This window comes from Oncorhynchus nerka, linkage group LG24 (genome assembly GCF_034236695.1).
Source record: "Oncorhynchus nerka isolate Pitt River linkage group LG24, Oner_Uvic_2.0, whole genome shotgun sequence".
Classification (NCBI taxonomy): Eukaryota; Metazoa; Chordata; class Actinopteri; order Salmoniformes; family Salmonidae; genus Oncorhynchus; species Oncorhynchus nerka.
In genome coordinates this window covers 44,072,705-44,099,567 of record NC_088419.1, presented here as the reverse complement: position 1 = coordinate 44,099,567, position 26,863 = coordinate 44,072,705, and the positions used below count along the sequence as shown (strand labels likewise).

General features: G+C 42.0%; 1 protein-coding gene across 1 annotated transcript in view; it reads right to left on the bottom strand.

The window, feature by feature from the left end:
• The window catches only part of stxbp5a (syntaxin binding protein 5a (tomosyn)), a 164,807-nt gene that overhangs the window by 17,007 nt on the left and 120,937 nt on the right, over nucleotides 1-26,863 (bottom strand). Inside the window, exons 8-21 of the mRNA XM_065008922.1 lie at nucleotides 25,149-25,272; nucleotides 23,841-23,919; nucleotides 23,491-23,645; nucleotides 18,671-18,743; nucleotides 18,213-18,360; nucleotides 14,998-15,065; nucleotides 13,960-14,000; nucleotides 13,565-13,788; nucleotides 12,123-12,313; nucleotides 11,810-11,935; nucleotides 11,225-11,376; nucleotides 9,980-10,039; nucleotides 7,811-7,861; nucleotides 6,683-6,732 (exon numbers count right to left, since the gene is read on the bottom strand). Coding sequence (XP_064864994.1) covers nucleotides 6,683-6,732; nucleotides 7,811-7,861; nucleotides 9,980-10,039; nucleotides 11,225-11,376; nucleotides 11,810-11,935; nucleotides 12,123-12,313; nucleotides 13,565-13,788; nucleotides 13,960-14,000; nucleotides 14,998-15,065; nucleotides 18,213-18,360; nucleotides 18,671-18,743; nucleotides 23,491-23,645; nucleotides 23,841-23,919; nucleotides 25,149-25,272 — 1,542 coding nt within the window. The remainder of the gene's footprint in view (nucleotides 1-6,682; nucleotides 6,733-7,810; nucleotides 7,862-9,979; nucleotides 10,040-11,224; nucleotides 11,377-11,809; nucleotides 11,936-12,122; nucleotides 12,314-13,564; nucleotides 13,789-13,959; nucleotides 14,001-14,997; nucleotides 15,066-18,212; nucleotides 18,361-18,670; nucleotides 18,744-23,490; nucleotides 23,646-23,840; nucleotides 23,920-25,148; nucleotides 25,273-26,863) is intronic.

Sequence of the window (26,863 nt, the reverse complement as noted above, 5' to 3'; positions counted from 1 at the left end):
TGGTTGTTAGACTGCAGTTGGCATATGACAAACTTTGCGGTTAAAACATTATTGTATCACTGAGCTAAAAGAGCATTTAGAGTCGGGAGAAGCAAACAATGAGCAGACATATTAAACAGGTCTACAACACCTTATGAAATGTAGTAAAATAGCTGTGGATGAGCAGATGTACTGTATCTTTTTAACAGTACACAAAAAAAATGCGGGGAAAACCTTTTTCCTTACGTGGTAAACTAAAAGTTTGAGGTCCAGATAGGTCACAATGAATATAAAACAACTTTTATCTCTGGGGCAGATGGAACTCATAAAATGAAGAGTCAGCACATAAAGAACATTTGGCATGTAGGAGAGAGACCCATGGGGAGATGTCACTAAAACATTACAGCCTTGTACTTGACTGATTTTATTTATCAATAAAAACAACACACCCATCATCACAACCTTAAACGAGGTTTCAATTTAATACGCCAATAGAGGCTTTTTAGTCTTAATATCAATTTGTGAGTTGATAATGATTAAGTTAATAAGAATGAATGGGATGATGAATTAACTAAACTTCATAAACAATGTATAAACACTTAGTTAGTGTGTTACAGTGGCTTGTGAAAGTATTCACCCCGCTTGGCATTTTTCCTATTTTGTTGCCTTAGAACCTAGAATTAATACAGATTTTTATTTACACAACATGCCTACCACTTTGAATATGCAAAATATGTTTTATTGTGAAACAAACAATAAGACAAAAAAACTGAAAACTTGAGCATGCATAACTATTCATCCCCCCCAAAGTCAAAACTTTGTAGAGCCACCTTTTGCGGCAATTATAGCTGCAAGTCTCTTGGGGTATGTCTCTATAAGCTTGGCACATCTATACACTGGGATTTTTGCCCATTCTTCAAGTCAAAACTGCTGTTGCTCCTTCAAGTTGGATGGGTTCCACTGGTGAAAGCAATCTTTAAGTCATACCACAGATTCTCAATTGGATTGAGGTCTGGGCTTTGACTAAGCCCTTCCAAGGTATTTAAATGTTTCCCCTTAAACCATTCGAGTGTTGCTTCAGCAGTATGCTTAGGGTCACTATGCTGCTGGAAGGTGAAGCTCCGTCCCAGTCCCAAATCTCTGGAAGACTGAAACAGATTCCCCTCAAGAATTTCTGTTTATTTAGCATCATCCATCATTCCTTCTGACCAGTTTCCCAGTCAAAACTGAAAAACATCCACACAGCATAATGCTGCCACCACCATGCTTCACTGTGGGGATGGTATTCTCGGGGAGATGAGAGGTGTTCTGTTTGTGCCAGATATAGCGTTGTCCTTGATATCCAAAAAGCTCAATTTTTGTCTCATCTGACCAGCGTACCTTCATCCATATGTTTGGGTAGTCTCCCACATGCCTTTTGGCGAGCACCAAACACGTTTGCTTATTTTTGTCTTTAAGCAATGGCATTTTTCTGGCCACTCTTCCGTAAAGCCCAGCTCTGTGGAGTGTATGGCTTTTAAAGTGGACCTATGGACTAGAAGATGACCGAATGATTTTTCAACGGCGATACCGATTGTTGGAGGACCAAAAAAAGCAGATACCGATTAAATCGGCCGATTTTTTAAAATGTATTTGTAATAATGACAATTACAACAATACTGAATTAACATTTATTTTAACTTAATACAATACATCAATAAAATCTATTTAGCCTCAAATAAATAATGAAACATGATCAATTTGGTTTAAATAATGCAAAAACAAAGTGTTGGAGAAGAAAGTAAAAGTGCAATATGTGCCATGTAAAAAAACAAACGTTTAAGTTCCTTGCTCAGAACATGAGAACATATGAAAGCTGGTGGTTCTTTTTAACATGAGTCTTCAATATTCCCAGGTAAGAATTTTTAGTTATTTTAGGAATTATAGGACTATTTCTCTCTATACCATTTGTATTTCATATACCTTTGACTATTGGATTTAAAAAATAAAATAAAAATTTAACCTTTATTTTACAAGGCAAGTCAGTTAATTAAGAACAAATTCTTATTTTCAATGACGGCCTAGGAACAGTGGGTTAACTGCATGTTCAGGGGCAGAACGACAGATTTGTACCTTGTCAGCTCAGGGACTCGAACTTGCAACCTTTCGGTTACTAGTCCAACGCTCTAACCACTAGGCTACCCTGCCGCCCCGGCACTATAGTATTGCCAGTGTAACAGTATAGCTTCCGTCACTCTCCTCGCCCCTTCCTTGTCTCGAACCAGGAACACATCGACAACAGCCACCCTCGAAGCATCGTTACCCATCGCTCCACAAAAGCGGCAGCCCTTGCAGAGCAAGGGGAACAACTACTTCAAGAGCAAGTGACGTCACCGATTGAAACGCTATTAGCACGCACCCCGCTAACTAGCTAGCTATTTCACATTGGTTACACCAGCCTAATCTCGGGAGTTGATAGGCTTGAAGTCTAAAACAGCTCAATGCTTGAAGCACAGCGAAGAGCTGCTGGCAAACGCACGAAAGCGCTGTTTGAATGAATGCTTACGAGCCTGCTGCTGCCTACCATCGCTCAGTCAGACTGCTCTATCAAATATCAAATCATAGACTTAATTATAACATAATAACACACAGAAATACGAGCCTTTGGTCATTAATATGGTCGAATCGGGTAACTATCATTTCGAAAACAAAATGTTTATTCTGTCTAACGGATGGCATTCCTAAGTCTAAATATTGCTGTTACATTGTACAACCTTCAATGTTATGTCATAATTATGTACAATTCTGGCAAATTAATTACAGTCTTTGTTAGGAATAAATGGACTTCACACAGTTCACAACGAGCCAGGCGGCCCAAACTGCTGCATATACCCTGACTGCTTGCACGGAACGCAAGAGAAGTGACACAATTTCCCTAGTTATAAGAAATTCATGTTAGCAGGCAATATTAACTAAATATGCAGGTTTAAAAATATACACTTGTGTATTGATTTTAAAGAAAGGCATTGACGTTTATGGGTAGGTACACATTGGTGCAACGATAGTGTTTTTTTCACAAATGAGCTTGTTAAATCATCACCCGTTTGGCGAAGTAGGCTGTGATTCCATGAGAAATTAACAGGCACCACATCGATTATATGCAACGCAGGACACGCCAGATAAACGAGTAATATCATCAACCATGTGTAGTTAACTAGTGATTATGTTAAGATTGATTGTCTTTTATGAGTTAATGCTAGCTAGCAACTTACCTTGGCTTCTTGCTGCCCACGTGTAACAGGTAGTCAGCCTGCCACGCAGGCTCCTCATGGAGTGCAATGTAAGGAGGCAGGTGGTTAGAGCGTTTGACTAGTTCCGTTCCTAGGCCGTCATTGAAAGAATCTGTTCTTAACTGACTTGCCTAGTTAAATAAAGGTGTAAAAAATATATATATATTTTAAAAAACATTTTTCTTTTAATCATCCACAATTGGTGTCCAAAAATAATGATTACCGATTGTTATGAAAACTTGAAATAGGCCCTAATTAAATCAGCCATTCCGATTAACTTCTTAAGGACGTGGTCCCGAGGTGGGGACCACAATCAGCGGAAATGTTCAAGAGCGCCACCTATAGAGGTTGATAAACCTCAAACTTTCATTAAAATTGACATACAATATACTGAATTAAAGCTACACTCGTTGTGAATCTATCCACCAAGTCAGATTTGTAAAATGCTTTTCGGCGAAAGCATGAGAAGCTATTATCTGATACCATGCACCCTCAAAATACTGCAACGTCACCTAACACGACAGATTTTGCGTTAGCCGTCGCAAACCAAAACGCTGAAATAAAATATAAAACATTCATTACCTTTGACGAGCTTCTTTCTTGGCACTCCTAGATGTCCCATAAACATAATTTAGGGTCTTTTTTTCGATTAAATCGGTCCATATATAGCCTAGATATCGATCTAAGAATACTGTGTGATAAACGGAAAAAAATAGCGTTTCATAACGTAACGTCATTTTTAAAATTCAAAAAGTCGACGATAAACTTTCACAAAACACTTCGAAATACTGTTCTAATGCAACTTTAGGTATTAGTACACGTTAATAAGCGATAAAATTCATCAGGAGGCGATGTAATTTCTTTAGCTGTCCGTGTAGAAAAACATGTCTGAAGAGAGGTCGACCAAAACATCCGGTCGGAGACTGGAGGGAATGAGTTCCCTTGAATCGGTTCGACCAAGAATCAAAGCTGAATCAAATGACAAGACTCTAGACATCGTGTGGAAGCTGTAGGCATTGTAACCTCGGCCCTATTTAATTCGGTTCACTTTGAACAATTCCTTGAAGTCGCGGATGGATATATTTTTCCATTTTCAGTGATCAGTTTTCCCTGCACTTTTCGATGAAACGCACGTTCTGTAATAGTCACAGCCGTGATTTAAACAGTTTTAGAAACGTCTGAGTGTTTTCTATCCACACATACTAATCATATGCATATACTATATTCCTGGCATGAATAGCAGGGCGCTGAAATGTTGCACGATTTTTAACAAAAAAAAAGCAGCGAAAAGCTGCTTGAATTCTCAACTTCCTTGCCGTCATTGAAAGAATCTGTTCTTAACTGACTTGCCTAGTTAAATAAAGGTGTAAAAAATATATATATATTAAAAAAAACATTTTTTTTTTAATCATCCACAATTGGTGTCCAAAAATACTGATTACCGATTGTTATGAAAACTTGAAATAGGCCCTAATTAAATCAGCCATTCCGATTAATCGGTTGACCTCTACTATGGACAGATAGTCCAATCTCCGCTGTGGAGCTTTGCAGCTCCTTCAGGGTTATCTTTAGACTCTTTGTTGCCTCTCTGATTAATGGCCTCCTTGCCTGGTCCATGAGTTTTGGTGGGCGGCCCGCTCTTGGTATGTTTGTTGTGGTGCCATATTCGTTCCGTTTTTTAATAATGGATTTAACGGTGCTCCTTGGGATGTTCAAAGATTTATATTTTTTTTTATAACCCAACCCTGATCTGTACTTCTCTACAACTTTGTTTCTGACCTGTTTGGAAAGCTCCTTAGTTTTCATGGTGCCACTTGGATTGTGGTTCCCCTTGCTTAGTGGTGTTACAGACTCTGGGACCTTTCAGAACAGGTGTATATACAGTATACTGAATCATGTGACAGATCATGTGACACTTAGATTACACACAGGTGGGCTTTTCCGAAGGTAATTGGTTGCACCAGATCTATTTTCGGGGCTTCATAGCAAAGGGGGTGAATACATATGCACGCACCACTTTTCCGTTTTACATTTTTTTGAAACAAGTAATTTTTTTCATTTCACTTCACCAATTTGGACTATTTTGTGTATGTCCATTACATGAAATCCAAACAAAAATCCATTTAAATTACAGGTTGTAATGCAACAAAATAGGAAAAATGCCAAGGGGAATGAATACTTTTGTAAGGCACTGTATATGTCAACACTTCTCAAAATATTTACCAGACTATATTATCCCTGCATCAGACAGATTTTGCACATTCAAGGTGCTGACCAAATTCCCCACTCTTTCCCATTCAATGGTTTCTGCCATTTGGGCATCCTAGGAAGGAAATTGTGCTTTTTGTTTTGGATAAACTGTGCAGATAAAATAAAGTTAAAGGATGTTTTGTTCTGTAGTAGCATCTGTCGATCACCTATAAGAAAACATTTGAACTTTTTGAAAAGACTAATCACAAAATAAACAAATAGAGAAACAGAAAAGAGGAAGAGAAAGCTTCTGAACACACACACATACACAGAAAGCTCTATTGTGCAACAGTGTGCTGGTTAGTTTACCGTAGCAGTTGGTAAAATATCCAACCAAAATGTGTTTTAGTAGAACTTTTGTTAAGTTCTCTACAATTCATTTTGCTGGGCTTCCCGAGTAGCCCAGCGGTCTAAGACACTGCATCGCAGCGCCACTACAGACCCGGGTTTGATCCCGGGTGGTATCACACCCGGCCGCGATCGGGGGTCCCATAGGGCGGCGTACAATTGGCCTAGCTACGTCCGGGTTAGGGGAGGGTTCGGCCGGGGGAACTCATCGGGGCTCATCATGCTCTAGCAACTCCTTATGGCGGAGCCAGGCACCTGCACGCTGAACTCGGTCGTCAGGTGAACGGTGTTTCCTCCGACAGAATGGTGCGGCTGGTTTCTGGCGAGCGGGTGTTAAAGAAGCTCGGTTTGACAGGTCATGTTTCGGAGGACGCATGACTCGACCTTCGCCTCCCGAGCCAGTTGGGGAGTTGCAGCAATGAAACAAGTTTGAAATTGGGGAGAAAAAGAGGGTAAAAAAAAGATAGAATAATAATAATTCGCTTTCTGTCCTCTCCACCCCTTATCTCCAGGTTTATCTCAAGAAGTAGCAGAGAGACTGCCAAATGATGATCGTTAGTTAGCCTGACTGAGGAAATCCATAGGATGCTATCAATTTGGTAGTCGACGGGGCTCTTTGCCAACCCTAGTGCAATATATGTACAATAACATCTTATAGAAAACTACATAAGGTTCTATTCATGGATAGTAGCCTAACTATGGAACTCATATTATTCCTTTGAGATGCTCATATCGTGAGACCATTTGGACTAGAGGATACAGTGCGAGTCCAGTTTTTTGAGAAAAAAAAAATGATTTAGAAAAGCAAAATTGTAAACACGAAGTTAAGGCTTACCCAAGTCTGGCTTTAGCTCAGTAGGCAAGCTTAATTTCCGTGACATCTTTGCTGGAAAAAAGAGAACATCCCTCTTTACAAACACACCTAAGCTAACACGACAGGCCATGCAAAGCTAGCTAGAAGCTAGGAGTTGGGAACTAGCAGATAGGACTGAGCTGTGGTTGTGCTTATAGCATTACAATACATACACATTGCTGGGCATTGCTTTATTGTGCTTCATTGGAGGCAAAATGCTTTAGAATGAAACAGGAAGGAAGCATTAGAGCATCAGAGGAAGACAACCCTGTTGAATCAAAGAGGAATGCTGGAAGGGACAAAATAACAACAAGGAAGTAAGCTGTCGTACGTCGCACACACAGTGCCCTGGAAGAGAGGAATTGTAGGAACCCCTCACCACAGGAGCATGCATCGAGGACAGGAAGGTAACAAGAAACAGGAAGTGAGCAGGATGGAAGAAGACAGTGGAAGGACAATACAGTGCAAGCAGAGAAGGTGTTTCTCTGGGGAGGCCTACAAGGCACTGTTAGCTAAGTAGTCAGAACTACATTAACTTTTGGAGCCTCCAAAATTACAGTCCATTTCTATTCCTGATTAACTAATGTTACAGACACATTGCAAACAGAATTGCACATAGACTTTGTATTGTCAGCAAAGACAGCACTTCGTAAAACTGATAATTTCCCTAAATCTACGAGGTAGAGAATGGTAGTGAATATAAACCTTGCTGCAAAGTCAACGGTGTCGGACAGACAGAACAGATTGAATACAAATAGACTGCTGTGATGTCATAACTACAGACAGACAGACAGCCAATCAGGAGCGGGGGTGAAGGTGGAACAATCGTTGAGGCTGATAAGGACATTTGCCACAGGCACATTTCACGATGTGACAACCGTGCTACAAACATGTAGCATGCAATGGTGGTCTAGGGTATACCGTTATAAGAGTGTGGGTGTGTGCATATTATTTTAGGGTTTTCTAAGTCAAACAGTGATTCAGTGCCACTGAAGTGACTATGAAACAGAGACAGAGACAGGTTGTTAGAACAGGGGCGGACACCTTATTTTATACAGTGTACTATCTCTGACCAAACTACTCCAGGGTTGAAGTCTTTGGCCACTCTTACCTCCTCTACCCCCACTTCCATTGTAGAATTGCTGATGGTTTAACGCCAACACTTTTGGGAGGAAGTAGATAAACGTGCAGTTAGAAACATCCTGGTACTTTACCATACCGCCTACCAATCACTTTTCCCGAAATGTGTCCATTTGTGGAAGGACTGTTTTTCTGCTTGTTATCATTGTATCATGTAAACCAATTGGTAGCAGTTTACCTCAATCTTCAGTTTCAACACTACCTGGGTGCATGCAGAATATTTGTTGACATTGTGTACATTTTTGCTCAGACTAATTATTTTCTTAGCGGCACAAAGCTTTAAAGCCTTGTTGACTCTCCCAACGACTCTAGAATCTCAATTAGGAAGAGACATATGCGCAAGTCAAGACTGCATGTCCGATATGCCATCCTCATAAATAGCAGGTGAACTGAGGCAGTTAGCTAGCTAGCAACACCAGACGTTGGGGGTTGGCGTAGTTGGCTGAACACCTGGAACATAGCTTGCAGTGGGATTTCAGTCTTGGGACCACTTCAAAAAAAAATCTGTGACCTTTTAAAAAGCAGCTCAGCTCTGTGTTTGAGCCTCAATGTCTGTGTGTTAATATCAAGCTCCCAGTAATGAGATGGAACTGGGTTGTTCTCTCATTAGCATGCCTCGTCACCTCAAATGCTAATTTAGCAAACCGAGAATAGATGTCGAGGGCAGGGCATCGAGGAGGCACCTTGTCTTGACAGTAACGATTTGTTTGTGCAAATCTAACAACGGGCAGATGTTTGGATTACGTTGTGTGAAAGGTGTTGTTTGTTGTTGACCTGTTTATGACCATGTTCCATATACTTTAGGTAATAAATAAATATTTAGTTTGTCAACAATCTATAATTGAATCGGCATCACCTAGCTACATGATCCGATCTCACTTGGAACTCACATGGAAGTTTTCAGTTTCATATCAAATCTAGATCTGCAAATGCCACAGCATTATATGAGTAAAACCCACTGGAAAGAAAACCACAACATCAGGTCCTATAAAAGTCCAAATAAAATATGAGGTCTGGAAGACAGACAATATCCTAGATAGAAAAAAAATAGATTTTGGCAAATCGTAGGATCCTAGAAAAACCTTTTTTCTGATTTTAATGGGATTATTGAGGTTTTCCAAGACTGTAAAGTCCATATAAACTAAACGAACCCTCCTTATATTATATTGATTCTTACCAAATAGGATATGAGTTTATATCTTGGACTGACTTCAGAGTACTCACTAATTCAGTGAGTTTTATGGTCTTTAACTGTCTAGGCAATTCAGAATCATAGTGGCCTCTCCGCAGTTTACTGCTAATGTCTCAGATTTTGATAAAACATACTAAAACAACTGCCAAAATCAATCTGATACATACTTTCTATTTTATTGAAAGTATGACGTGTCAGTACACAACTGAGACCTGTAACAAAAGTCAATAAAGTCTGCCTGAAATCAAACTTTCACAGTCAGAGAACTGTAACATCCAAAGGTTTGACATCCAAAGGTGTGACATGTAAGAGAAAACCATATTTACCAATAGCAACCAAATCTCGCTGATGCATTCTAATAGAATTGCATGCAAATACACTATATACACAAAAGTATGTGGACACCCCTTAAAATTTGTGGATTCGGCTATGTCGGCCACACACGTTGCTGACAGCTGTATAAAATCAATGTAATCTCCACAGACAAACATTGGCAGTAGAATGTCCTTGACTGGCCTGCACAGAGCCCTGACCTCAACCTTATCGAACACCTTTTAGATTAATTGGAACAGCGACTGCAAGCCAGGCCTAATCGCCCAACATCAGTGCCCGACCTCACTAATACTCTTGTGGCTGAATAGAAGCAAGTCCCAGCAGCAACGTTCCAACATCTAGTGGAAAGCCTTCGCAGAAGAGTGGAGGCTGTTATAGCAGCAAAGGGGTGACTAACTCCATATTAATGCCCATGATTTTGATTTGAATGTTGCTTACACTGAATTCATCATTTTCAGGTTAGGTCAATATACAGTCTTCAAGTGAATCATGCTTATCTTATTCTCCACAACCCACCTGTTACTAAACAATGGGTTGTGGGTAAAGTCAGTAGGTGTTGTAACTGATGTGGGTACCAGTGTAATGCTAACTCTAACATGCTGAAAGACAGTTCACCTGAAGTGGGGGACTTGCAGCGGTCTTCCGAGGCAGAGCCCTCGTTGATATCACACAGGCCTACAAGCGGAAAATACAGACATTGCACGACATTAGATATCATTATTATCAAACTGCAGATTACATGCACTCTGTCCTTTTCTCCTTTCTGTTTGATAAGGATGTCATGATATGTAGGTTTCATTTGAGTATAGCGCCATTTTCCCTGACCAGAGGTGAAACAGACTAAACAGACTGCTATCCAAGCCATTGCCCTTGTGCTGTGCCATTGCCCAAAACCTTCCTGTACATAGAGCCAGAAGTTCTAGGCACGCACGCAGACAGACAGACAGACAGACAGACAGACAGGCAGACAGACAGACAGACAGACAGACAGACAGACAGACAGACAGACAGACAGACAGACAGACAGACAGACAGACAGACAGACAGACAGACAGACAGACTCTAGTCCTGTGGGTAGGACAGACGGCACAGCTGGAGACGTCATTACTGCTCAGACCCCACACTCTGACAGGTGCCAGCCCACCGCTAACCAAAGTCAATTACACCAGATGCTGCACACACACACACACACAAACACACACTTCTAATTTCCTCATCAAGCTGTTGCTAAGCAACACAGGTTACAGAGTCATTACACCACAGCAGTTATTGGCATTGATTTGGTGATGCTGGAGACTGTAGTACAATCACTGAACAGAAGGTGGCAGTATGTCATAATGCAGTCAGTGACGCTGCTGACTGTCAATAACACAGTGCTGCACTGACAGGGTGTGTGTAGGAAAGGAAGACGGGCGTTTATGTGTCTGAGTGTGTGTGCCAGCCAGGCACCACAGAGAGATGATGATGTACTGAATCGTCAAAATAACTATTTAGATACCTTTCAAAATCCTCTCAAGGATTTGCAAAGATACAGAGATGGAGGAGAGGAGACAGAGAACCTCACACAACCTCGTCACCACCACCATTGCTATTTCTTGACTGCCTGCATGTGCATGTGATACAGTCTGAACAGTCTGTAAGCACATCTACCAAATATACCTCTCATCCCTATAACATCGCATAATACTGCATCAGCCCATATCTACATACCTATAAGTAGTAGTTTAATTAAGATGACATAAACCATATCTAGTACTAGACTACAAAAGACTGTACTGAATGTCCATATATAGTACAAGCCTATATAGAGCTATCTGCTTGGTGGTAAATCAGTGACCTGGTAACAGTCTTTACCATTACCTCCGGAAGGCTGGCGTGTCTTGCGTGGAGAGCGAGGCTGTCTCTGGTAGGGATCGTTAGACCCATACAGCTCCACTGTCCCCAGGTTCAACAGCACTGTCTTCTGGAGGTAGTCCACCACCGCCAGACCATTACTGTTCCCAAACACAATCCTGTTGGAGAGATTAGGGGTAGGGAGAGAAGGAGAAGTTGAGAGAGGGAGATATGATGAAAATATACATGAAATTGGGGTTCAGGTGAGATGTAGCTAGTTCTACCAGAAAGCAAAGCAGCAGAACTCTCCGTCTGAATTTCCCAGCAGACATAAATTGTGTTGACACGGCTTGATTCCATTCCAGCTTGGCTGTACTAGGAAAGTCATATCAAACGGGCCCAAAACCAGCGCTCAAAACCACATTTTGACTCTTTGAATTGAGGACTTGTTACTCATGTTGAGATATCGACCACTCCTTAAAACGTATCTTACTTTTACAGTATCCTTGGTTGGTTTGCACACAGCTCCAGATTTAACTGCCATATTGGGTTGTTTCATTAGGGTGCACAGTAAATCTCATATAGATACACTGTCTATCACCTTATACTCACAGGCCGTAGGAGGAGTTGAGGGCCAGGCTTGTGATCTGTTGGGGGGGCTCTCCACTCACCCACACCAGCTGCACCACCAAATCTACCTGGTACCCTGGAGACTGCTTTAGAGGGGTACTACGCACCCTACAGATGGAGAGGGAGAGAAAGAAAGAGAGAGGAAGAGGGGGGGGGGTAGCTCCCCACCCAGTTGGATAGCCTATGGGTGGGTAGCTAAGTGTTGTATCCCAAATGCCCACTTTGTTGCAGAGAGGGAATGTGTGTCTGTATGGTAAGTACTGTACGTGATCCGGTGGTGGTGCAGGGCGCATACTTAAGGCAGGGTACGTTGTCTCGGACCCCGTCAGAGGAGTTGCTGCTGGTGGAGGGGTGTGTCGGGGGTCCGGTGGTCTGGGGGCTGGGTGAGGTTGCTCCGGGGGTGGGCAGGTCACGATCACCCCCTCCTCCCCCCTCTGGAGGGGACTCCATGTCATTCACCTCGTACTGCAAACGCACCTCCAACAGCTGGGGTACACACACATTCCAGAAACTTAATTCTGAAAGTTAAGCAGCCTTTATTTCAATATGACTAAAGTGCCTTCTGAGCAGTTTCTTTCCCACCACTTGAATCAGTGAAAGCTAACAGTGTCTCTTCAAAGAGAGAAGGACTCTTCATCTATAAGGACACCTACAAATGGTCTCAGCATGTCAACCTGGTGAGTGGCTTTGCCTTCTGGTGTGTGTGTGTGTGTGTGTGTGTGTGTGTGTGTGTGTGTGTGTGTGTGTGTGTGTGTGTGTGTGTGTGTTTTTGTGGGGGTGATTGCAGGGTCAAGGAGGTGCTCTGAAGTGAAGATATCCCAGGGTTTCTTCTAAGTCCTCCTTCAGGCTACTGGACTGCACTGCCACTCCCCCCCAACCCCACACACACACAACCAATCACCAGGACGTGGGGGCGTGGGTGCGCTGGTGCATGATGGGAGTCTAATTAAGAGTATTGGAATGTGTCTGTGATGCTGATCTGTGCCCTCTTTTCTCTCTACCTCTCTTTCTCCCTTCCTCTCTCTGTATCTGGGGTTGGGGGTAAAGATTGCCCTGTGAGAAGAGAAGCTCCTCTCCTAATTGTAAGATTCACTGCTGTTTAAACTCTGCTCTCAATCTCTCCACAGGTCACATACTTGATCTCAGACAGACCGACAAACAGACCGACAGACAGACAGACAGACAGACCGACCGACCAAACGCATACCCCCTGACCGACCGACCGACAGACCCAAGGCATCATGGTTAACCAAACGCATACACCCTGACGTAACACTGACATGGCTGCATTAGCATCATATCATTATCTGCATTCCAACAACTCACGTCAATTCACTTCTCACAGCTGCCGCAAAATAATGATCCACTGGCTAGGTTGTTAACCGTGTGTGTGTGTTGTCATGGCAGCAACATTGTGTTTTTACTGGCTGGAGACTCATCTAATGGGGCATTGGGAGGCCGCAGGAGTGAAGGGGAAAACACTGTCTGTAGGAACAGCCTTCAGGACACAAGAAACATCACTTAGCCACTAATGAGAGAAGGGAGAATCTAGCTGTCTACGGGTGGCTATATTTACCACTACACGGTGTGTCTGTTGTCATGGCATACATACTGGCATACAGGCTACACACAGGCTTTAAGCATAAATAATAAATGGGTATGTTTCTCAGTTTACACTATCCAACAATTAAACATGGTAAGCACAGAGAAATGGTGAACACACACACACTGACCCACCTGTACGACCTCGGTGGTGATCTCCTGCTTGCTGAAGCGGTATATGATGAGGTTGGCAGACACCCCGGCCACACACAGCATCCTGCTCTCAGGACACCAGGCCATGATCTGGATGGCAAACGGGTCCTCATCCACAATCTCTGTGTTCTGCTTTTCCTCCTTATTATTCCTGCTCTTCTCAAACACCTTGGCCGTCTTCAGCTTGTATAGTACCTGGAGCATTACTGGGGGAAAAAACAGGAGAGAGCTCTGTTACGCACCAGGGACATTAGCAGACAGTACAGAGTTGGGAAACTGTGCAACATGTTGACTCCGTGTTGACTTTGGTTAATCACACTTTAAGGCCATCTAGGCCAAGATATTATATGTAAGGAAGTCCATGTAAAGGTACTTACTTGCAGAAGCATCCCAAAACTTCACAGTCCCATCAGCATGCCTGTGAATTGCAAAGAAAAAGAGAGGAAAAGGGCGAAGAAAGGAGAGTGGGCAGAGAAAGAGAGAGGGAATCATTACGACTTCAGCTTCCTGCACACACACAGTTCTAATGATTCAGCTTTGCTTCACCTCTGATTATATTCTAGATTCAGCTCTACAGAAGAATACATCGAGAGGAGAGACCATAACACTGTCACTGGCACTTGGTGTCACCCGTTCTCCAATCTCTCTTTATATGTTTTTTTTTTCTTTTTGCCATTTCAGCTGAACAGAGAGCTGGTTCCAGATAAAACCATTTTTGGTTCCTGGTAGAACTCTTTTGGGTTCCATGTAGAATCCTCTGTGGAAAGGGTTCTACATGGAACCCAAAATGGTTTTATCTGGAACCAAAGAGTTATACATGGAACTCAAAAGGGTTCTACCTGGAACCAAAGGGTTCTTCTTTGGGAGCAGCCCGAGAACCCTTTTTTTGGTTCTGGACAGCACCTTTTATTTTCTAAGAGTGTACTTTGCTATGCTGGAGCTTTGCCTCAGAGTGAGACGTGGGGAGAATACTAACACAGGGGTGTCTGGGGATGAGAAGAGAGAGAGAGCGAGGCGGAGGAGTGTAAAGGGACCCCTTTTTCCAAGCCCATGACTCACTGTCACTTTGCAAAGTTCGGGGGGGGGGGGGGGTAGTGCTATCTAGAACCTTAAAGGGTTATTTGGCTGTCCCCATAGGAGAACCCTTTGAATAACCCCTTTTGGTTCCAGGTAGAACCCTTTTGATTCCATGCAGAAGCCTTTCCACAGAGGGTGGAAAGGCTTCGTGGAGCCAAAAAGGGTTCTACCTGGAACCAAAAAGGGTTCTGGTATGGGGACAACCGAAGAACCGCTTTGGAATCCTTTTTTCTAAGAGTATAAAAGGCTTCTTCTCCCTGTCTCTGAGTTTTTCCCCCATCATGACTGCTAGGCAGGATTGGAAAAGGTAATATGGTTAAATAGAGTTGGTCTCCTACCCAGTGATGATGATCTCAGGGTAGCTCTGTGTGCCAAGGCCCCAGTTACCACCACTTATGGGCCATTCCTGGAAAACACAATACAACAAACAAGACAACACAATAAATGGTCATTATTGAGATTGAAACATACTGTATGTACAGGACCAGTCAAAAGTTTGGACACACCTACTCATTCAAGGGTTTTTCTTTGTTTGTATTATTTTCAACATTGTAGAATAGTAGACATCAAAACTATGAAATAACACATATGGAATCATGTAGTAAAGTAAAAAGTGTTTAACAAATAAAAATATATTTTAGATTCCTCAAAGTAGACACCCTTTGCCTTGATGACAGCTTTGCACTCTCTTCGCATTCTATCAACCAGCTTCACCTGGAATGATTTTCCAACAGTCTTAAAGGAGTTCCCACATATGCTGAATGTTTTTCCTTCACTCTGCGGTCAAACTCATCCCAAACAATCTTAATGGGGTTGAGGTCGGGTGATTGTAGAGGCCAGGTCATCTGATGCAGCACTCCATCAGCACTTTCCTTCTCTGTCAAATAGCCCTTACACAGCCTTGATGTGTGTTGGGTCATTGTCCTGTTGAAAAACAAATAATAGTCCCACTAAGCGCAAACCAGATGGGATGGCGTATCGCTGCAGAATGTTGTGGTAGCCATGCTGGTTAAGTGTGCCTTGAATTCTAAATAAATCACTGACAGTGTCACCAGCAAAGCCCCCCACACCATCACACCTCCTACATGCCTCACAGTGGGAACCACACATGTGGAGATCATTCGTTCACCTACTCTGGGTCTCACAAAGACACGGCAGTTGGAACCAAAAATCTCAAATTTGGACTCATCAGACTAAAGGACAGATTTCCACCAGTCTAATGTCCATTGCTCGTGTTTCTTGGCCCAAGAAAGTATCTTCTTATTATTGGTGTCCTTCAGTAGTGGTTTCTTTGCAGCAATTTGACCATGAAGGCCAGATTCACCGTGAAGGCCTGAACAGTTGATGTTGAGATGTGTCTGCTACTTGAACTCAGTAAAGCATTTATTTGGGCTACAATCTGAGGTGCAGTTAACTATAATGAACTTATCCTCTGCAGCAGAGGTAACTCTGGGTGGGTTTTCCTTTCCTGTGGCGGTCCTCATGAGAGCCAGTTTCATCATAGCGCTTGATGGTTTTTGCGACTGCACTTGACGAAAATGATTTGAAATGTTCCGCATTGACTGACCTTCATGTCTTAAAATAATGATGGACTGTCGTTTCTCTTTGCTCATTTGAGCTGTTCTTGCCATAATATGGACTTATTCTTTAACCAAATAGGGCTATCTTCTGTATACCACCCCTACCTTGTCAGAACACAACTGATTGGCTCAAACGCATGAAGGAAATAAATTCTTCAAATTATCTTTTAACAAGGCACACCTGTTAATTGAAATGCATTCCAGGTGACAACCTCATGAAGCTGGTTGAGAGAATGCCAAGAGTGTGCAAAGCTGTCATCAAGGCAAAGGGTGGCTACTTTGAAGAATCTCAAATACAAAATATATTTTGAAAAACACTTTTTGGTTACTACATGATTCCATATGTGTTTTTTCGTAGTTTTGATGTCTTCACTATTATTCTACAAGATAGAAAATAATACAAATAAATAAAAACCCTGGAATGAGTAGATCTGTCCAAACTTTTGACTGGTACTGTATAAGGAATCAGTGAGAAGATCATTTCAGATACAATCTAGCTTTCTGACACAAACTATATAAAACATTATGAGAGCATTGGAATGAGACAGGAGGGAAGCAAAAGGAGGGAGACAAATGCCTTCCTTTAGCTACAGCCTGGGCTGATGGGATGTCATTTTGTCTGAGAGATAGAGGGAGAGGGAACCTTTACCACGGTGACAGACGCAGTCGAGGAAAGGGATGAGTAATGCTTAGGTCCTTGTGTGTGAGTGTGTGTGTGTGCATGTGTGTATGTGTCTGAGAGAGTTTGAATGTGTTTTATACGTTGTTTTAAATGCAGTAGCACATACAAAGGTCCGTGGTATGCCTCAACATTGATCTTTCAGTAAGAACAATTCCCACCGCTACCCCTTAACAAACAGCAGAAAGAAACAGGGAAGGAGAGAAGGGGATGGAGGGAGGAGAGGGTCAGGACATGGTGACATTTCCAACAGCGGGGGAGAATATAACACGAATACAATGACATAAAAAGTGGCAGAACAGAGATACTGTAGGATAGAGGGTAGAATAAAGATTAGAAAAAATGTAGGATAAATGAATGGATAAATCCATACATTTGAAAAGAAAAAACATTCAGGATATAGGATTGGAATGTAGAATATAATGGGATAGATTATATACCGTATAACTTTCAACGTAAAAAATGATGGGATATGATGGTATAGCACATAACACAGTACTGAACATTAGGTAGGGCCCAGTCAAGGCCGGCCCTGGGCATAAGCGACATAAGCTGGCACTTAAGGCTTCTGGCTGCTTAGGGGGTCCACAACCCAATTATTATTTTAAAAATGAGGAACTCAGCAGGGGTCTCAATTTACTGATGAGAGTTAGATAGTGTAAATGTTAGTAGTGCTTCAGCATTATTCATCTTGTAATGTCAGTCACTGATTGGTAAGTTAGTCTAGCCAGCTATCTACACCCTGTAATAATCATGGCGGAATTACTGACCAGGCCCTTTGTGCCAAGGGGCCCTGACCTCCAGGGGGCTCCCATTGATTGTGTTAGTCACTCGCACTCAGCTATCATAATGAGCATAAGTCATCGCAAAATGTGTAGAATTGCAGAAAAATTTGCTTTAAAACTGCACATTTTCTCTCCACCCGATGACAACATTTGTAGAACTGTAGGAAATTAACTTTAAAACTGCAAAATGTTCTGTCCGCCCCATGGCACAATGAGTAGAATTGCATTAAATTAGTTTTAAAACTGCAAAAAATAAATCTCCGCCCCATGGCAAAATGTGTAGAATGGATAAAAATGTGATTTAAAACCATAGCATTTTTTCTACGCCTCATGGCAAAAATGTATAGAATTGCAAGAAATTAAATGTATTTTTATTTTTAAATCTCCTTTGTCAAGAGGGGGACAACTAAAATGTTTTACCCGTTAGGTGGGGGACCCCACCTATTGCTTAGGGCCGGCCCTGTGCCCTGTAGCCGAGAGGGTGTAGTATAGAGATGTGTGTCCCGTACCTTTTTGCTGTAGCCCTGTCGCTTCTGTCTGGAGCCAACAGAGTAAAGTGCGGGTATGAGGTCCACAGGGCAGTCAGCATAGTACTCACAGCAGGTCACAGGAGACTCGTGGATGGTCAGTGGATAGGGGTTCTCGAATATGGGGTAACTGGGAGAGGGGAAATGTTGACCCAATAGTTTTTTTTAGGACAGAGTAGCTCACAGTTTTAGTCCCTATGATGCTAGGCCATGTACAAATCATAGAAACTGTAAGAGACGCACGCAACAGAATGGAAATGAATGAAAGTACAGAATCGAACAAGTATACTTCCTGTTTGTGACGTAGTTATAACAGTATGTAGGCAGTAATAACTGTTGTATTTTAAATGAAGAGGAGCATTCAGGACGTCTGAATAATACAGTATCTACAAGTACATCCTTTATGTTGGCAGCATGTTCCGTCATGTGTTCAGACGTACCCATTTTGTGCAAGGTCGATCACCACTAAATCCTTTTCTAGAAGGACCACAACAGCATAAGGTTCCTGAAAATCTGCACAGAAAACAAAACAACAAAATTAAAGATGGAGGTCTTTCATCATCACAATGCACTACAGGTAGTGTATATTCACTGGAAATCTGCTCCTCTTCAAGAAGTTGACAAAATTAGCTTGGGGTACCATAGGGATATACAGTGCCTTGCGAAAGTATTCAGCCCCCTTGAACTTTGCGACATTTTGCCACATTTCAGGCTTCAAACATAAAGATATAAAACTGTATTTTTTGGTGAAGAATCAACAACAAGTGGGACACAATCATGAAGTGGAACGACATTTATTGGATATTTCAAATTTTTTTAACAAATCAAAAACTGAAAAATTGGGCGTGCAAAATTATTCAGCCCCCTTAAGTTAATACTTTGTAGCGCCACCTTTTGCTGCGATTACAGCTGTAAGTCGCTTGGGGTATGTCTCTATCAGTTTTGCACATCGAGAGACTGACATTGTTTCCCATTCCTCCTTGCAAAACAGCTCGAGCTCAGTGAGGTTGGATGGAGAGCATTTGTGAACAGCAGTTTTCAGTTCTTTCCACAGATTCTCGATTGGATTCAGGTCTGGACTTTGACTTGGCCATTCTAACACCTGGATATGTTTATTTTTGAACCATTCCATTGTAGATTTTGCTTTATGTTTTGGATCATTGTCTTGTTGGAAGACAAATCTCCGTCCCAGTCTCAGGTCTTTTGCAGACTCCATCAGGTTTTCTTCCAGAATGGTCCTGTCCATCTTGGGTCCATCTTCCCATCAATTTTAACCATCTTCCCTGTCCCTGCTGAAGAAAAGCAGGCCCAAACCATGATGCTGCCACCACCATGTTTGACAGTGGGGATGGTGTGTTCAGGGTGATGAGCTGTGTTGCTTTTACGCCAAACATAACGTTTTGCAATGTTGCCAAAAAATTCAATTTTGGTTTCATCTGACCAGAGCACCTTCTTCCACATGTTTGGTGTGTCTCCCAGGTGGCTTGTGGCAAACTATAAACAACACTTTTTATGGATATCTTTAAGAAATGGCTTTCTTCTTGCCACTCTTCCATAAAGGCCAGATTTGTGCAATATACGACTGATTGTTGTCCTATGGACAGAGTCTCCGACCTCAGGTGTAGATCTCTGCAGTTCATCCAGAGTGATCATGGACCTCTTGGCTGCATCTCTGATCAGTCTTCTCCTTGTATGAGCTGAAACTTTAGAGGGGCGGCCAGGTCTTGGTAGATTTGCAGTGGTCTGATACTCCTTCCATTTCAATATTATCGCTTGCACAGTGCTCCTTTGGATGTTTAAAGCTTGGGAAATCTTTTTGTATCGAAACCCGGCTTTAAACTTCTTCACAACAGTATCTCGGACCTGCCTGGTGTGTTCCTTGTTCTTCATGATGCTCTCTGCGCTTTTAACGGACCTCTGAGACTATCACAGTGCAGGTGCATTTGTACGGAGACTTGATTACACACAGGTGGATTGTATTTATCATCATTTGTCATTTAGGTCAACATTGGATCATTCAGAGATCCTCACTGAACTTCTGGAGAGAGTTTGCTGCACTGAAAGTAAAGGGGCTGAATAATTTTGCACGCCCAATTTTTCAGTTTTTGATTTGTTAAAAAAGTTTGAAATATCCAATAAATGTCGTTCCACTTCATGATTGTGTCCCACTTGTTGTTGATTCTTCACAAAAAATACAGTTTTATATCTTTATGTTTGAAGCCTGAAATGTGGCAAAAGGTCGCAAAGTTCAAGAGGGCCGAATACTTTCGCAAGGCACTGTATAGTAGCATTTAGATTGCATATCAATATCATACTTACAATGAGTTTAGATGTTTAGATGATTATGGAACACCATTTGGCTAAATAAAGCTTTGGATGAGGATGAACTGAATTGAGGAACATGAGAGAATATGTCAGACCTGAAATGCCTATCATGTACATAACACAGAACAATAGCAGTATGTTATTGGAGGTGGTTGGATGAAAATGTGGTTTTCTTTTGTTAGAGTCTGAGTGAGCAAGAGGTCGATGTGTGTGTGTGTGTGTTTGTGTGTGTTTATGTGTGGGCGTGTGTGCGTATGTGTGTGTGGGTGCATGCTAGCGCGTGTGTGTGCAGAGAGAACAGTGTGTGAGCTGGAAGCCTTGAACATGTATTCAGTGTCTTCACTTCCGGGTCAGTACAGCGACAGGCTGTAAGTCCCCATAGAAACACATTGTAAACCAGGGCAGCCACAACCTTGACAATCAATGTCCCTCTGCTCTGTCTCTCTCCAACTCCCTCTTGCCTTCTCTCACTATCTTCTTTTGTCTGTTTGAATGTTTCAGACATTCTCTAAGTGTTTCTCATTCTTTGGTGTCTGTCGCTATGTCTGTCAGTCCATCTATGTCCAGCTGTCTGTGCTGTCTGCCTGCCCATCAATATCTGTTAGTTTGTATATCTCTGTCATTGATCTGTCGCTGATCTTTCCATATGACCACACAAAAAGCCTAATATCCATAATTGAATTTGTTCCCTTCCATATTCATCTCCTCCTCCCTGTCTCTTAACAGTAACAGCAGATTGAGCCGCTAGTAGAGTAATCAGCCCAGTATTGTTGCTATAACGAGATTAAATCAAAGTCCCAAAATCAGGTCGTTCACCATGGTCATCATCACGTAACCATCGTTAGATCGTCTGCTAATCCATTTCCTCGAGCCCCCACACCATCGCCAAACACGACAGACACACTTCAAGCTACACACACACACTTCAAGCTAATGTACACACACTTTTTGAATTATTTTATTTTATTTTATTAGGATCTTTTAGTCCCCATTTGGACTAATCTTCCAAGAGTCCTTAACATTAAAATACAATTTATAATACAAACACACTTATAACATATAACACACTATTACAAACATACATAATACACTAGCTAAATGACCCAATAAATACTCAATCAAAAAAATATTGATTCTTCATCTACTATAGTCCCACAACATTTCTATATACTATATTTAAATTGTTTTTAAATAATGTTTAAACTTATATATTGAAAGGTTTCTAGTTTGCTCAGTTAATTTATTCAATTTCTTTATTGCTCTAAATTGAAATGTTCTTTTGCCCATTTCTTTTTTCTGTCTGGATAACGCATAGATTGTGGACAATCTATTCCTAGTATTTACGGAATGTCTGTCTCTTACCAACTGAATACCATTGTGAATAGAACTTGGCCGTTTTAAATTATGTATATTATAAAATAAGATAAGCATGTTTTTTTCAATTATCTTGTCAATTGATGACCAACCAAGAATGAGCTACATCCACACGACTTAGCCCACATTTGCTGCGGTTAAGATACAATCACATCCTCTTTACACCCATTCACACATGCATAATGACAGTAAACTGCCTAGGGAGGATTATGTCATGACAGAGATTGAATAGTTTTGTGACTTGCTTTCATATAGTATGATTTAATCCAAGGATGAAGTTATTCCTTTAAACGTCATTGACACACGTTTCATCGTCTATCGTCTGAATACAGTATGTACAACCTTGGTCAAGCAGCATCCTAAAATCCAAGATTAGCCGACTGGACCATTTGAACCAGCAACTGACTGGAACATCAATCTTTTCCATCAACCCAAAACAACAAGCATCAAACCAGAATATAAATTATAACATCAAACCAATTCATAAATTATAGTTTGTTGTGAGAGACAACATAGTAGCTATTTCCACTGTAGTAAATATTTATCGCTATTATCCAACGCGATCTACAAGTTCCTTGCTCAAGGGCACATTGGCAGATTACCAATTTATCCCAGGGATTCAAACCAGCGACTTTAAGGTTACTGGCCCAACGCTCTTAACCGCTAGGCTACCTGCACCCAACACACTGCTTTCCCCCCTTGAAGGACACTTTGGCTGACGGCTGAAACTTCTCTACCACCCCTTAATCTGGGGCTAACCGATTTACAAAAAGTGCATTTAAATAAGGAAGCTGAAACCTCCATCCAACCTTAACCTACTTCATTTCTCAAGCCTTAATCAGAGGCTACCTGGAGCTATAGAGCAGGTAAAAATAACAGCTCCTCTCTGACCCAGACAACCAGACACAAGATGTAGAACTCCATTCTCTTGAATGAAGGTCTATACCCACCTCCACTCAAAGGGTCCCAATTAAACACACACATCTTTATTAGCAAACAAAACCAAAACAAGACAACAAAGTCAACACCTCTGTCACTACATAATGATCTTGAGAACAGAACATCCAAAATCATCACCATCAATGAAAACCCTTTCCCAAGGGATGTCATCTCACCAAGGACAGGGCATTGATGTAATAACGCAAAAGGTCACACAGCTATTGTGAACCAGGGAGAAAATACAAACATAACATTCATTGTACTGTATATTGAATGCAGAGCATAACCCTCCCCTGGGATATGTCATATTCATCACAGGAGCAACACACACATACACACACTCACTCTTCGTTTGGAGCACAAATGGAAAATTCAACAGAAAGATCAAATGTCAACGTTGAGAAAGGCGAGGACACAACGTATTATTAGTCCAACTGGAAACACAACAACAACGTTGTCAGTGTAGTTGCTAATTAAATTGATTCCACTCATAAACACACTGCTGCATAGTGGTATATTTGTAGATAATGATATAGCAAGCATACAAACACACACACACTCATAAACACATTGAGGCATACTGGGATATTTGTAGATAGTGCGCTTGCACAGGATGACTGACCGTTAGGGTATGGCGTCTCACAGAGCGTGAGGAAGTCTACGATGGGGTAATCCATTTCCAGCACGGCTGTACTCTTCCCATGCATCACCGTCAGACATGGCCGCCGACCCACCGTGTCATAAGACAGCCCTCCGGACAGGATCATAAATGGGTCTCTGTATAACACAAATAAACCACACACACACGCACACATAGACACACACACAGGAGACACATGAACACAAGGAAACAAGTCCACATGGAAGGCTATGCCATATTCTCTGTGTGTGTGTGTGTGTGTGTGTGTGTGTGTGTGTGTGTGTGTGTGTCTGTGTGTGTCTGTGTCTGTGTGTGTCTGTGTGTATTATTACCCCAGTCTAGTGGTCTTGTACTCCACTTTGAGGATGGGTTTGCAAGGCTCTGGCTTCTTTCCATCCTTGGGCTGTTTTCCTGAAATAGAACACGGACAGACCACTTTAGCTTGTCACTTCCCTTCTTTATTCCCCTCCTGCTCTGTTCTTCTTTCCCTCTCTCCTCTTTTCCCTTGCTCTCGCTCCTCTACTTTCCGATTCACTCTCTCTCTCTTCCCTCTTCTTCCACCCTTTTTCCAGGATGCTGCAGTAATACCCAGTGCAAGGCTGCGTGTGCGCCAGACTCAGGTCTATCCATCAGAGAGAGGGAAAGAGAGATAGCTAGAATTTATACACAAATCTATGTGCACAAAGACCAAATGAAGTAAACCTAAGAGTTAGTCAAATAAGTCTCCGCTATCGAGGAAGAATTTCATCATCATTTATTTGAATGATTTACAGTTGTTACCTAGCCTGAATTAAATTACAGGAATACTTTTTTAATTTCACATAAACCTGACACACACGTTTTCATAATTGTTCATTAAAAACTCAAGTGATTATGCATGCAGCAGTGGAAGAAAGAACTAATTAAAAGCAGATCCAATGGAATCCTTTCCCCATTACACCATACACAACAACAAAGAAACTGCACTTTCAAAAAGGGCTTCAAATTGCTTTCTCTCGCTCCCTTTCTCTTGTTTTTCTCTCTTTTACCTCTCTCTATGATTTCTCTCTGTCTCGCTTTATTTCTTATGTTGTGAAACTGCTTTGAGAGGTGAGGAGAGGTACAAGGGTGAGGATAGAGAGGGGAAGAGAGGTATATAGACAAGAGGCATATCTCTAATAGAGCAGACTGGTTAATCCAGGGTAAAAACAGAAGACAGCCAAACAGTGTGTGTGTGTGTGTGTGCGCATGTGTGCGCGTGAAAGCTATGTGCGTGTGTGCGTGAAGGCTATGTGCGTGTGCGTGAAGGCTATGTGTGTGTGTGTATTTGGATATGTTTGTGTATGTATGTACAGTATGTGTGTCAGTGTGTGCGTGTGTGTGTGTGTGTGTGTGTGTGTGTGTGTGTGTGTGTGTGTGTGTGTGTGTGTGTGTGTGTGTGTGTGTGTGTGTGTGTGTGTGTGTGTGTGTGTGTGTGTGTGGGGACAGACATCTAAGCGGAGGAAACATTTAACGAGGGAGTAAATTAAACCCTTGATCACTGGTTGAAAACCGGAGAAAAGTTATGAAGACAGGTTGCAAATTGAAATTAAATCGGGGGTGAAATGTGACAGCATGGTGTGAATGTGTATGTGTGTGTGTGTGTGTGTGTCCAACCTTACCGTGTGGGGTGATCGTCTGAAATGGCTTGCCCTGGCCCTTAATGTTCCATATGGTGAGCGTTCCGTCTGAGTGACTACAGATGAACTGCTTGCCCTCATGGTGCCAGGCAACCGAGTGGATCGCCTAGGAGACCACAAGAAGCAGGAAGTGAGGGACAGGAAGCAGGGTGTCAATTAATCAAAGTGGGACAACATTTGTACCAGGTACAGTTGAAGTCGGAAGTTTACATACACTTAGGTTGGAGTAATTATTAAAACTCGTTTTTCAACCACTCCACAAATTTCTTGTTAATAAACTATAGTTTTGGAAAGTCGGTTAGGACATCTACTTTGTGCATGACACAAGTAATTTTTCCAACAACTGTTTACAGATTATTTCACTTTACATTTTTTTTATTATTTTTATTTTACCTTTATTTAACCAGGTAGGCCAGTTGAGAACAAGTTCTCATTTACAACTGCGACCTGGCCAAGATAAAGCAAAGCAGTGTGACAAAAAAAACAACACAGAGTTACACATAAACAAACGTACAGTCAATAACACAAAATAAAATAAAAATATAAAATCTATGTACAGTGTGTGCAAATGTAGAAGAGTAGGGAGGTAGGCAATAAATAGGCCCTAGAGGTGAAATAATTACAATTTAGCATTAATACTGGAGTGACATATGTGCAGATGAAGATGTGCAAGTAGTGATACTGGGGTGCAAAAGAGCAAGAGGATAAGTAATAATATGGGGATGAGGTAGTCGGGTGTGCTATTTACAGATTGGCTGTGTACAGGTACAGTGATCGGTAAACTGCTCTGACAGCTGATGCTTAAAGTTAGAGAGGGAGATATGACTCCAGCTTCAGAGATTTTTTAAATTTGTTCCAGTCACTGGCAGCAGAGAACTGGAAAGAAAGGCGGCCAAAGTAAGTGTTGGTTTTGGGGATGACCAGTGCAATATACCTGATGGAGCACGTGCTACGGGTGGGTGTTACTATGGTGACCAGTGAGCTGAGTCAAAGCCAAAAATGTTTGGCGGCATGAGAGGAGGAGGCTTTGTTGCAAAATAGGAAGCCGATTCTAGATTTAATTTTGGATTGGAGATGCTTAATGAGTCTAGAAGGAGAGTTTACAGTCTAAACCAGACACCTAGGTATTTGTAGTTGTCCACATATTCTAGGTCAGAACCATCCAGAGTAGTGATGCTAGTCGGGCGGGAGGGTGTGGGCAGCAATTGATTGAAGAGCATGCACTTAGTTTTACTAGCATTTAAAAGCAGTTGCAGACCACGGAAGATGTGTGGTATGGCGTTGATGCCCGTTTGGAGGTTTGTTAGCACAGTGTTCAAAGAAGGGCCAGATGTATACAGAATGGTGTCGTCTGCATAGAGGTGGATCAAAGGATCACCCACAGCAAGAGCCACATCATTGATATATGCAGAGAAAAGAGTCGGCCTGAGAATTGAACCCTGTGGCACCCCCATTGAGACTGCCAAAGGTCCGGCCACAGGCCCTCCGATTTGAAACACTGAACTCTGTCTGAGAAGTAGTTGGTGAACCAGGTGAGGCCGTCATTTGAGAAGGCTATTGAGTCTGCTGATAAAAATGCGGAGATTGACAGAGTCGAAAGCCTTGGCCAGGTCGATGAAGACGGCTGCACAGTTATGTCTTTTATCGATGGCGGTTATCAAATCGTTTAGGACCTTGAGTGTGGCTGAGGTACACCC